Source organism: Amphiura filiformis, chromosome 18 (genome assembly GCF_039555335.1).
Source record: "Amphiura filiformis chromosome 18, Afil_fr2py, whole genome shotgun sequence".
NCBI classification, from domain to species: Eukaryota; Metazoa; Echinodermata; class Ophiuroidea; order Amphilepidida; family Amphiuridae; genus Amphiura; species Amphiura filiformis.
The window spans coordinates 50,654,591-50,669,068 of record NC_092645.1 but is presented as its reverse complement, the minus strand read 5'-3'; the positions used below and the strand labels follow the sequence as shown (position 1 = coordinate 50,669,068).

The window sequence follows — 14,478 nt, the reverse complement described above, 5'->3', positions numbered from 1 at the left end:
AACGTTTGCACAGTATTTTGTGGGACCTGAGAGCACATCAGACATATCGAATTCTGATATATTGATTCTTTTTGATTTTTTTTGATATGGCGTATGCATGGATATTACATTTTGTGTTTTATTCTTAATATTCGTTAATTACGTGCTTCTTTATTTGCTTTTTTCTTTTTTTTTTCTTTTTTTTTTGAAATTGGCGATATAATACAAATTTTATGGCGAATTATTCAAAATTGATATTTTTAAATTTTTGATATCCTACATTACAGTCCTAGTGAAGTAATGATATGTACCGGTACTTAAAGTGTATGTATGCCTAGCTGAGATGAAAAGCCGACGATCGATTGAAAATATTGACTTTTCATATTGAAGATATACATTTAATTTTTCCCCCAAAAAGACCTAATTGGTGTTTTTTTGGAAAAAATCCATATCTTCGATACGAAAGGTCAAAATTTCAAATGATCGTCGGCTTTTCATCCCAGCTACATACACTTTAAGTACATATCATTAGATTGATAAAGTTTACTTCGAGGACTGCCTTTATCAAAAATATCAATTCAAGTTTAATTTGCCATATCATATCGCGAATTAAAAAACAAATCAAAATTATTTGATATCAGAAGGACATTCTTCGTATTCAGAATGCAATGCAATATGTCTGATGTGCTATCATGTTCCACAATTACAAAAAAACGCTATCCAAACGCTCATACCTCACCCCTTAAATAGACCTACTAAATTTTATTTTTAAACTGCGTTGTCTTTTTTAAAGACAGTTCTTGTAAACCGTACTTCCTCAGGCTATGTTTGAACTCTAACCTTTTTGTCTCGCTTGTAGTACACACCACTCCACGCCATACATAAATTCTCCCAGTCACATTTCCCCAATATGAAATTTAAAAAAAGTTAAATTTTAATTTTAATTTTACTTCTTTTAAAGTTTGGCAGAGGCGGGGTTCGAACTCACGGCGCACCACGCCGCTTTGGATATGTTCTATGAGCCTAGCGCCTTAGACCACTCGGCCACTCGTCTTGATGGAATCCATTTGAAACTTATTTGAAGATATAATCGCAACTTCAATATAGGCCTACCACGTGACAAGCAAAAGCAGAAAACGTACTATATTTTGGAATTTTATTTGCCTAAAAACATTAATGTGTATTAATAGCACTCAATTGTTGTTAATCCGACAATAAACATGATAAATGCGCGTCTATATGGACAATACATTATATCGATTTTGACATGTGCTCGCACGGTGTCAGTACATTTCCATGGTCAGTAAAATACTATAGAGGAACCTACCATTTTTCTTGTGTACACGTTCGATGTTTTTATCAATTACATAAAAAATCCATTTTAGACCCCAAATGTTTTTTCCGGAAATAAAAGATTAGATTACCATAAAAATGAAACAGTAATCTTTTGCCGGGTCTAATGTTATTTATACATAGAATTTTCAACGTTTTTCTATCCTTATTCTTGCTCAATTAAAAAAATATTTTGGCGTATATAAAATTGAAATAAAATTCTCTGCCTCATAAACGACATCAAATGTGCCACAATTGGGTAGGCATATCACGAATCGTTATATATGATGTGCAGTTAATATTCATATTTTCTTTGATACAGAGGATGCTTCAGTTTTGACAGGAAAAATATTTTCTTGAAAACCCTCTCACTCGGTTATTTCAACGGTAACCAAGCTTCCCTAGAATGTGCAATAATTTAGCATTAAAATTTTTCTTATTCTAACAGCAAGCGTTTCTAGAATGCATTATGGCGAAATGTGGTGTAGGCCTACTTGTAGTAAAGACCTTGTGATGACTGCTGTTCAGTGTACAAATGGTGTAGCCACAGTACACAACTGACTTGTTGTATAGGCCTATATGGCGGGTAATTCATGCATGAATATTACATTTTGCGTTTTATATTCGTTAATTACGTGCTTATTTATTTCCTAATCTCACGCTTTAATTGTTTGGACGCTCAGTATATATTTCATCTATTTGCTGTTTTTAAACAGGTAAGAAATTATCCTGGGAAATTATTCGGATAAAATATCCGTAAAATAAAAAAATGGTTGGTAATGTTATTGTTAATTATACATGTATAACGTCGCACGAACGTTATATTAACGTACTCATTTGGTTACAACTTACAAGTGTGCAAATTATAAATTTAACGTGTAGATTACGACGTTGTAAACAGCATGGTATAGTAGTTCACCACGTATGTAAACTTGTATGGCTCAAAATTCGGCATTAAGGTGCGGGATTGTAACTGTCTAAACTATCCTGACAAATATCCAATTAGCTTCAGCTATTAAGCTAATTTAGATATTTAAGATATTTGGATATTATTAAAGGATATTATGGATAATTTGGGTAATAGTTGCACCTACTGATATTTTAGATATTTGGATATTTTAGATAATTTGGATATTATCAAGGATATTATGGATATTTATATATTTCAGATACTTGGATATTTTAGATAATTTGGCTATTATTAGGGCTAATTAGGATAATTTGGATATTTTAGATATTTTGGATATCATTATGGCTAACTAGGATAATTTGGAATTTTAGTTATTTTAATATTAAAGTATTAAAATATGCCTCATTAGGATAATTTGGATATTTTAGATAATTTGGATATTATTAGGGCTAATTAAGATAAATTGGATATTTTAGATATTTTGGATGTATGGCTAATTAGGCTAATTTGGAAATTTTGGTTATTATTATGCCTCATTAGGATAATTTGGATATTTCAGATATTTGGATATTTTAGATAATTTGGATATTATTAGGGCTAATAGGATAATTTTGATATTTTAGATATTTTGATATTTTAGATAATTTGGATATTATTATGGCTAATTAGGAAAATTTTGATAATTTTGATATTATTAGGGCTTATTAGGATAATTTGGATATTTTAGATATTTTGGATATTATTATGGCTAATTAGGATAATTTGGATATTTTGGTTATTATTATGCCTCATTTGGATATTTCAGATAATTTTATTTGGATATTTTAGATAATTTGGATATTATATGGGCTAATTAGGATAATTTGGATATTTTAGATTTTTGGATATTATTATTTGGTTATTATTATGCCTCATTAGGATATTTCAGATATTTTGATAATTTAGATAGGCCTAATTTGGATATTATAATGCCTAAGGATAATTTGTATATTTCAGATATTTTGATATTCTACATAATTTGGATATTATTATGGTTAATTAGGATAATTTTACATATTATTATGGCTAATTAGGATATTTTGGATATTATTATGCCTCATTAGGATAATTTGGATATTTCAGATATTTGGATATTTTAGATAATTTGGATATTATTAGAGCTAATTAAGATAATTTGGATATTTTAGATATTTAAGATATTATTATGGCTAATTAGGCTAATTTGGAAATTTTGGTTGTTATTATGCCTCATTAGGACAATTTGGATATTTCAGATATTTGGATAGTTTAGATAATTTGGATATAATTAGGGCTAATTAGGATAATTTGGATATTTTAGATATTTTGATATTTTAGATAATTTGGATATTATTATGGCTAATTAGGATAATTTTGATATTTTAGATATTTTGTATTATTAGATACATGTATTATTATGGCTAATTAGGATAATTTGGTTGTTATTATGCCTCATTAGGACAATTTGGATATTTCAGATATTTGGATATTTTAGATAATTTGGATATTATTAGGGCTAATTAGGATAATTTGGATATTTTAGATATTTTGGATATTATTATGACTAATTAGGATAATTTGGATATTTTGGTTATTATAGGTTTTCTCAGTAAATTTAACACGTTTTTCGTTATATTTAATATCCCGTTAAGTTTGAATTCGTCCTTAAAATTTGGAAGTGTCTATTTGTAAACTTAAATTTCGTCTTTGGTCAAGTAAATTCATATTTTGATCAAAAAGATTCATACAATGTTCATTTGATTTCGTCCAAGAGTGCATTGAAATCGTCTCACCTGCTGCATGGACAGTACTTGCACAAATATAATTCGTCTTTGTTCATTAATTTTCATGCTGTGATCAAAGCGATTCGTCCTCCATAATGCATTGCAGGCCTTTATTAATTGCATCTTAGATTTCAACCACTGGTATTGAGTTCTCACTAGTGTCATTTCGATTCACAAAATGAATTTCAATTCAATTCAGATTCACTTTCTTATTATATATATAAAACCATTTTGATGCAATTTCAATTCAATTCTTCTCTACTTTAAATCATTTTGATTCAATTCCAATTCAATGCATTGAAATAAACTGCTAACTAATTTCAATTCCAATTCACAGCATTTGAATTTAATTCCAATTCACAGTATTTGAATTCAATTCATATTCAAATTCAATTCTTATTACCAACACTGATATATTTTACCGGCCATTTAGCTCAAAACTGTTCAGGGAAAAAGTTCATTGTAACTGATAAGCTGACAATACAGATGAAGTGGTATACAACCAAATACATGTTGTAAGCATTTTCAATTCAATGAATTGCAATGAAAGAATAAAACAATGAATTGAAATGAATTTAATTTAATTCAAATGAAAAATAAACATTTCGATTCACTTCACTTAATTGAAATGAAAATGGCCTAAATCAAATTCAATTCACTCCCTATTCCAATGCATTGAAATAACACTAGTTTTCACCTTACTGATATAAATCCGAACAGACGCGTTTAAATTTATTCTGACCAAATAACAGTTACCACAAAGAGGGCCATACAACCACGTTTGAAATATAATAAATGATATAAAAATTAGAAAGAAACAAAAAACAAAACAAAAACAAACAAAAACAAAACAAGAAAACAAAGAAAAAAAGAACAGAAAAGAAAGAAATAACGAAAGAAAGAAAACAAAATAAAGAAATAATGAAATATATAAAATTGGAAAGATAAACAGAAAGAAAGAAAAAAAAAATGTAGGCCTACTTCTACATGCTTTATGTCAAAGACGAAATTAAATGACCCGAATATGAAAAGATTTGATCAAAGACGAAATATATTTACACATTAAGTTGATAACCACTACATTGGACGAAATTTAAATGCATTTGGACGAAATTAAATGAACATTGTATGAATATGTTTGATCAAAATATGAATATATTTGACCAAAGACGAAATTTAAGTTTACAAATAGACACTTCAAAATTTTATGGACGAATATAAACTTAACGGGATATTAAATATAACGAAAAATGTGTTAAATTAACTGAGAAAACCTATATTATGTCTAATTAGGATAATTTGGATATTCAGATATTTGGATATTTTAGATAATTTGGATATTATTATGGCTAATTAGGATAATTTGGATATTTTGGTTTTTATTATGCCTCATTAGGATAATTTTGATATTTCAGATATTTGGATATTTTGGTTATTATTATGTCTCATTAGGATAATTTGGATATTTCAGATATTTGGATATTTTAGATAATTTGGATATTATTAGTGATAATTTGGATATTTTAGATATCTTGGATATTATTATGGCTAATTAGGATCATTTTAATATTTTGGTTATTATTATGGCTCATTAGGATAATTAGGATATTTCAGATATTTGGATATTTTAGATAATTTGGATATTATTATGGCTAATTAGGATAATTTGAATATTTCAGATATTTTGATATTTTAAATTATTTGGATATTATTATGGCTAATTATGATAATTTGGATATTTTAGATATTTTGGACATTATTATGGCTAATTAGGATGATGTGGATATTTTTGATATTATTATGTCTCATTAGGATAATTTGGATATTTCAGATATTTGGATATTTTAGATAATTTGGATATTATTAGGGCTAATTAGGATAATTTGGATTTTAGATAGTTTGGATATTATTATGGCTAATTAGGATATTTTGGTTATTATTATGCCTCATTAGGATAATTTTGATATTTCAGATATTTGGATATTTTAAGATAATTTGGATATTATTATGGCTCATTAGGATGATTTGGATATTTTAGATATTTTAATATTTTAGATAATTTGGATATTATTATGGCTAATGAACTAAAACACAACATGCAGGATAATTTGGATATTTTAGATATTTTTTTAAATATTATTATGGCTAATTAGGATAATTTTGATATTTCAGATATTTGGATATTTTAGATAATTTGGATATTATTATGGCTAATTAGGATAATTTTGATATTTCAGATATTTGGATATTTTAGATAATTTGGATATTATTATGGCTAATTTGGATATTTCAGATATTTGGATATTTTAGATAATATAGATATTATTAGGGCTAATGAACTAAAACACAGCATGCATGATGTAGGCTGTTCATATTATTGTTCAATATGCAATATCACTAGTGTATGCGTCGTTCTTTTAAACTCTTTTACAGCAATATACATGGTTTAGGACACTTGATGCATATGCAACTTTAATGTACAATATAATATGCGTCGTTCTTTAAAAGTCTTTTCCAACTATATCCATTGTCTAGGATTACAAACTAAAACACAACATGCATGATGTAGGATGTTCATAATATTGTTCAATATGCAATATCACTAGTGTATGCTCTTTTAAACTCTTTTACAGCAATATACATGTTTAGGAAACTTGATGCATATGCAACTTTAATGCACAATATAATATTCGTCGTTCTTTAAAAGTCTTTACCAACTATATCCATCGTCTAGGATTATGAACTAAAACACAACATGCATGATGTAGGCTGTTTATAATATATAGCTAAATTATCCAATATTTTGGATAATTTAGATAATAGCTAAATATCTGATAATATCTTAATATCCATCACTAACCAGGGCAATTTTTTTTTTAATTTTCTAAGTCTCCATGGATCTGGAATGAGTTGCTTTGCCTATCCAGTTGAGGGAGGCGGTGTCTGTGCCTGCTTTCAAGCGTTTGCTTAAAACACATTTATATTAATGTTGGTTGTATTTGTTTCTTGATTCATTTTTGCTTGTATATTTTGTAAGGCGCTGTGCTCATTGTTTAGAGCGCCATATAAGTGTTGATTATTAATAATAATAATAATAATAATAATAATAAAATATCACAATATCTGATATATCGGATATTTCAGATAATATCTAAATTATCAGATGTTTTGGATAATTTAGATAATAGCTAAATATCTGATAATATCTTAATATCCATCACTTAGTAAGTAAAACATTTCCAATAGAAATTTTATATGTTGCTAATATCCAAATATGGCCATGCGTTTCCAACTGGGTACACCAATTGGGTGGAGCAGTACTTTTGTGCGAGATTTTTTGTGCTAATTATTATTATTTTTAAGTCAAGGGTGTCAGCTACCTAGACAAATTACCTATCAATTTAAAGCTTTTAATGAGACCTTTGTATTGATATCATAACATTTTATGTAGCATTTACTATTCTCAAGTTATTTTGATTTTAGTGAAAAATTGACAGGGTGGAGCTGAGGATTGATATGGAGGATTGATATGTAAATTTAACTAAAAATTTCAAAAAAATGGGTGTATATTAATATATTTGCTTCTTTTAATTGGTTTTATGTTGTAAAGACTTAAGAACAATTATTTAGAAACTAAAAAAGGTAACTCTGTCCTAAAATTTAGTGAATTTCTAGTGTAAATCACATAATTAGAGAAAATGCCTTAAATTGCACTGTTTGTGTGTAAATCCCTATTCGGAATGCCTCAAATGTGTGTTTCAAATATGTTCGCACACAGTGAAACCTGTAGCAGGTATCACAATAAAAGTATACATTTTTTAAAGCTCTTGAGCCAAGGAACTCAAATATGATGTTCTTTTCAGCATAGGGTATAATATGTAAAAATATATCCCACTGAAGATAGAACATTTTTTATGGAAAATGTTGCTATTCAACTTCCACTACCTTCCTAACCAATCTTCCTACTGGGAAACTAATATCATTTTTGGATTCCCTGTTTAATTTCCTGTCAGGAAATGTATATTTCTTGTACTTATGGGTTTAGTTAACAAACAATTATATTTGTATCAAAAAGCGTGCATTTTCAAAGAGGAAAAAAATTGGAAATTTCGAGTACCAAAAAATCTACCAACTCAAGACACACGGCCATATCTGATATATCTGATATTTTATATAATATCTGAATTATCCGATATTTTGGCTATTTTAGATAATAGCTAAATATCAGATATTTTGGATAATTTAGATAATAGCTAAATATCTGATAATATCTTAATATCCATCACTTACCAGGCCAAAACAAAATGTAAGAATTTTCCAAGTCCCAAATATCAAAATATCTGATATATCGGATATTTCAGATAATATCTTAATTATCTGATATTTTGGATAATTTAAATAATATTAATAATATACCAGGCCAAAACAAAATGTAAGAATTTTCCAAGTCCCAAATATCAAAATATCTGATATATCGTATATTTCTAATAATATCGAAATTATCCGATATTTTGGATAATTTACATAATAGCTAAATATCTGATAATATCTTAATATCCATTACTTACCATGCATAAAAAATTAATGAATTTTTTTATAAGTCCCAAATATTAAAATATCGGATATACGGATATTTCAGATAATATCTTAATTATCCGATATTTTGGATAATTTAGATAATATCCAAATATCTCATATATCGGATATTTTAGATTATATCTGAATTATCCTATATTTTGGCTATTTTAGATAATAGCTAATATCACTTATTTTGGATAATTGAGATAATAGCTAAATATCTGATAATATCTTAATATCCATCACTTACCAGGCCAAAAAAATAAATTAAATTTTTATAAGTCTCAAATATCCCAATATCTGATATAGCGGATATTTTAGATAATATCTCAATTATCCGATATTTTGGATAATTTAGATAATAGCTAAATATCTGATAATATCTTAATATCCATCAGTTATTAAGTAGAAAATGTCAATACAATGTCAATACAATAAGTTCCTAATATCCAAATATCTGATATATCGGATATTTCAGATAATATCTAAATTATCCGATATTTTGGATAATTTAGATAATAGCTAAATATCTGATAATATCTTAATATCCATCAGTTATTAATTAGAAAATGTCAATACAATGTCAATACAATAAGTTCCAAATATCCAAATATCTGATATAGCGGATATTTGAGATAATATCAAAATTATCAGATATTTTGGCTAATTTAGATAATAGCTAATATCACATATTTTGGATAATTGAGATAATAGCTAAATATCTGATAATATCTTAATATCCATCACTTACCAGGCCAAAAAAATAAATTAAATTTTTATAAGTCCCAAATATCCAAATATCTGATATATCGGATATTTCAGATAATATCTAAATTATCAGATATTTTGGCTAATTTAGATAATAGCTAAATATCATATATTTTGGCTAATTTAGATAATAGCTAAATATCTGATAATATCTTAATATCCATCACTAACCAGGCAAAAAAAAAATTTCTAAGTCCCAAATATCTGATATATCGGATATTTCAGATAATATCTAAATTATCTGATATTTTGGATAAGTTTGATAATAGCTAAATATCTGATAATATCTTAATATCCATCACTTACTTAGTAAAAAATTTGCAATAAAAATTGTATAAGTTCCTAATATCTAAATATCTGATATAGCGGATATTTTAGATAATATCTGAATTATCAGATATTTGGGCTATTTTAGATAATAGCTAAATATCTGATAATATCTTAATAGCCATCAATTATCATGTTATTATTCAAATTACTTTGAATAATATCTCAAATATCTGATATATCTGATATTTTAGATAATATGAGATATTATGATCCACAAAAATAGCCAAATAGCTAAAAACAACCTTGTAACTATCTAAAATAGCATATTTTCACCCTATACTATAACACACAAATTATCTATAAAAAAAAGTTACAATCCCGCACCTAACTCAAATTCGGACAAATAGTAGGCCTATCAGTTTGTGAATGAGGACATCGTATAAGTTCCTTGTAGGCCTACTCGATCAGGCTCGTACTCGTACGTGCTGATTTTGAAAAAGTGGACATTTTTCCAAAGGGGGCGATTTTGTGAAAAGTGGACTTTTGTATCCTTTTGCAAAAACTGCGTACGGGCCTGCTTGTACTAATGGTATAGCCTTTTGAAGTAGCCATGTCAATATGTTGTAGCTATATGTTGAAACACCGAGGTCAACATTACATCCTATGTATGTGATTGTTGACGTACGCTGAACGTTGTCCTATGTATTATGCAAATTAATTTAGCGTGTACTGGACTACGACGTTCTAATACCCATATTGGGCAACGTTGGCAAATTAAAGCCCGATCCGATGAGCCAAAAATTGTGACAAAAAATCAACAATAGTACAGGGTGTCCCAGAAAAAAAAAAAACCGGGCGAACAAATTTCAACGTAAGTCGAGAAATAGACATCAAAATCCAAAAATCTTACATAACGGAAAATAACGCATGTCTCAATCCACTTCAATCCAAGTTTGAAAGAAAGATCATTCAACATAATGCACACTAGTTGTTTTAAAACTGTCAATGGGTTTCATATTTCTTCTGTGAAATACTCTTTTTAAACAATCTATTTCTTGCAAAACATTTAATTAGGTTTTTTATTCAAATTTGAAAACCGGCACGATATTGAAAATGAAAGCTTGCATGCAAGATGATGCTCGGTACTAAATATATATTTTCGTTAATGTTACAAAAGAATTATTGTATAAAGAATTCAAGCTGGCTTAAAAATTTCTCACACACATTAATGTTTTGGGAATAGTATATATAATGCAAAGTTTAAATCTTTTAAAACTTTTAAAATGATTGAAATTACAAACTAAAATCTAAAAAAATAATACGGGACGACCCCGGGTGGGGGTGGGTCTCAATTCACAAGAAAGTCCGTAAAACCTCGTCAAAAGCATATAGAGCGCTTTTGATGAAAGCTAAATTAATCCAGGCGCCATCCATTGACAAAATCCTAACATTACGATACAAACAACTGCTATTGTAAGACCAATCTATATTGTATTTGCATATTCAGGTCTGTTTCGTTTTAATATAGCTTTCATCAAAAACACCATATGCTTGTAGACGAGGTTTTAGTAAAATTTACGGTAAGTTTCTTTTGAACTACGAGTAGTTTTAGATCATAACGATTCTGATCAAGTTTGATTTTTTTGTCGAATGGATTAAATTCTTCTGTAGGTTAACCCTAACCGCAGTAAACATAAAAAACAGCATATGCACGGGCGGGTATCCCACGTGATGCGACTGTGTCATCATGAGAACAGTGATATGACGAGGGAAAGTTTAGCCGGGCAATCTACACCCCTGTGGCAAGGTAGCTCCGTCCACGTCTCTAGCACCCGAGGGGTCGGTGGTTTAAAACCGCATCTGGGAAAAAGGTCTCTCTTCATCTTTTTTCTTTCTTTCTTCCTTCTTTCCTTCCCCCTCGCCAAAAAGCAAGTGGGGCGTTAGGGTAAAATTACCATGAAGCCATAACAAACCTGGCTCATTACACGCACATATTTACGTCTCAGAAATATCACATGTCATGTTCATACTTTTGTGCTTTTTCATTTTTTGCGCAGAATCATGAAGAAATTGTCTCACTATCTGGTTGACCGTGTGCCAGTTCATACATGCAAGTATTGCAAACAAAGATTCTATTATAGTACTAGTCGATATTTACTTCATTTAAGATTCCATGAAAACTGGACACACCCATACAGGAATGATTCGTTCCAGCAGGCTGCTGCAGCATATCGCCGACATTTGTTGGCAAAACACATCGCAAAATCGTCTTGCGCGCAGAGTTTCTCGAGTCCAGAAAAGATAAATGTACGTAAAAGGATAAGCACCAATCAGAAACATGACAGATGTAGGATTTTTTCATGCGCAAATGACAAAGCAAGACATGAACGGATTCGTACTAAAGGCAAATCAGTACATGATCAGCATGATAAACTTAAAAAACGACTGACAATTTGTTTGAAGAAACTAAATTTGGAAGAAATACTAAAGGGCAATGTTACAGGAAATCACCTCAAATCAAATAAATATTGCTGCGACAAAACGAATGCAGAGCGCAGTGATTTAAAGACCTTGGCAGCGTGTGAAAAGTCAAAGAATGAATGGATCCTAACCAAAGAGAAGCCATATCAATGCAAATATTGCAGCAAAAGTTTCTCAAAGTCATGTCACAAGACTACACATGAAAGGATTCATAGCAAAGAGAAACTATATCAATGTAGATATTGCACGAAGAGTTTCTCACGGTTAAATAACAAGACTAAACATGAAAGGATTCATACCAAAGAGAAACCATATCAATGTAAATATTGCAACAAGAGTTTCTCACAGTCAGGTCATAAGACCTCACATGAAAGGATTCATAACAAAGAGAAACCTTACCAATGTAAATATTGCAACAAGAGTTTCTCACAAGCAGGTGACAAGACTAAACATGAAAGAATTCATAGCAAAGAGAAACCATATCAATGTAGATATTGCAACAAGAGTTTCTCACAACTAGGTAACAAGACTAAACATGAAAGGATTCATAGCAAAGAGAAACCATATCAATGTAGATATTGCAACAAGAGTTTCTCACAGTCAGGTCATAAGACTGAACATGAAAGAACTCATAGCAAAGAGAAACCCTACCAATGTAAATATTGCAACAAGAGTTTCTCATGGTCAGGTCACAAGACTGAACATGAAAGGATTCATAGCAAAGAGAAACCATATCAATGTAGATATTGCAACAAGAGTTTCTCACAACTAGGTAACAAGACTAAACATGAAATGATTCATAGCAAAGAGAAACCATATCAATGTAGATATTGCAACAAGAGTTTCTCACAACTAGGTAACAAGACTAAACATGAAAGGATTCATACCAAAGAGAAACCATACCGATGTAAATATTGCAACATGAGTTTCTCACACTCAGGTAACAAGACTGTACACGAAAGGACTCATACCCAAGAGAAACCATACCAATGTAGATATTGCAACAAGAGTTTCTCACACGTAGGTAACAAGACTAAACATGAAAGGATTCATAGCAAAGAGAAACCCTACCAATGTAAATATTGCAACAAGAGTTTCTCATGGTCAGGTGACAAGACTAAACATGAAAGGACTCATAGCAAAGAGAAACAAACCCTACCAATGTAGATATTGCAACAAGAATTTCTCGCAGTCAGGTCAAAAGACCTTAACATGAAAGAGTTCATAGCAAAGAAACCCTACCAATGTAAGTATTGCAACAAGATTTTCTCAAAGTCGGGTCACAAGACTGTACATGAAATGATTCATACCAAAGAGAAACCACATCTATGTAAATATTGCAACAATAGTTTCTCACATTCGGGTACCAAGACTGCACATGAAAGGACTCATAGCAAAGCGAAACCCTACCAATGTAAATATTGCAAGAATTGTCGTAAAAATCCCCCAATATTATTCAGTGGACTTGAATTTTATACATTTAATTATTTTGATTTGTCTATTTATAAAATTAACATATTTATAAAATTAACATATGTGTTGAATAGAGATTTTCAAGCAAGAAACTATGGGGGTTTTAATAATCATGCATTTTTAGTTTGAGACACATCCATGTTGATAAGAAATTTCTTTTCAGCTGTGATCCTTTGTGCTATTATTTAATCAGGTGGCATACATGATGGATCACAGGAGGAGCGATAGTGCACTATCCATGGCTATAATACCTTGGTGTACCATAGTGTCCTTCACTCTAGCTCAGAGAACTTGTGAAGTTGGTAATTAAATTGGCAATCTTATACCTGTAAGATTAGTATCTTTGAAAAGACCGGTATTCAATCTATGATTGCAGACATAGGTGATGAGTACAACCTGCTTTTGCTTGTAGTGCAGCGCGATATATTCACAATTGTTTTCACCTATCGCTATGGTCGTTAACAGTACCGTAACAGTAGCAGAGTGTCCCCCCCCAAAAAATGAAAGATAAAAGTGCCTTTCTGACAAAAAATGAAAGAAAAAATCAGGAAAACAAAAAGGAAAAGGGGCAAGGAGCCCCTCTTCTACCAAAATTCAGCCAAATCATGGGCCAAAATAGTGTAAAATACAAATTTCTTGCACGCAACGCGCGCACATTGTTTCGATAAAGCCATTTCCATCCTGATAATGGGCGAAAATAGTGTATAATACCAACTTTTGTGCGATACTCGCGCACATCATCCCAATAAAGCCTTTTTCGAAGCTCGAAAATATTACAGTCTCTATGTATTGTATGATGCAACTGTTATTATTTCGTCTGTGCCCCCGAAATTTAATTTTTTCCCCCGACCAAAAAAAAGTTGGAATACGCCCCTGGTCGTTAAT

The 14,478-nt window shown here is 29.9% G+C and overlaps 1 protein-coding gene across 1 annotated transcript; it reads left to right on the top strand.

Moving 5' to 3' along the window:
* Positions 1-1,842: 1,842 nt before the first annotated feature.
* LOC140139501 (uncharacterized) lies at positions 1,843-14,258 on the top strand. Its single transcript, XM_072161231.1, has 2 exons — positions 1,843-2,027; positions 11,697-14,258. Exon 2 carries the CDS (start codon positions 11,701-11,703, stop codon positions 13,285-13,287), a length of 1,587 nt encoding a protein of 528 aa, XP_072017332.1. The 5' UTR covers positions 1,843-2,027; positions 11,697-11,700; the 3' UTR covers positions 13,288-14,258.
* Positions 14,259-14,478: the final 220 nt, after the last annotated feature.

Bases quoted from the DNA above. Each gene is read 5' to 3' on its own strand.
- LOC140139501 (XM_072161231.1), top strand. From the start codon at position 11,701: ATGAAGAAATTGTCTCACTATCTGGTTGACCGTGTGCCAGTTCATACA.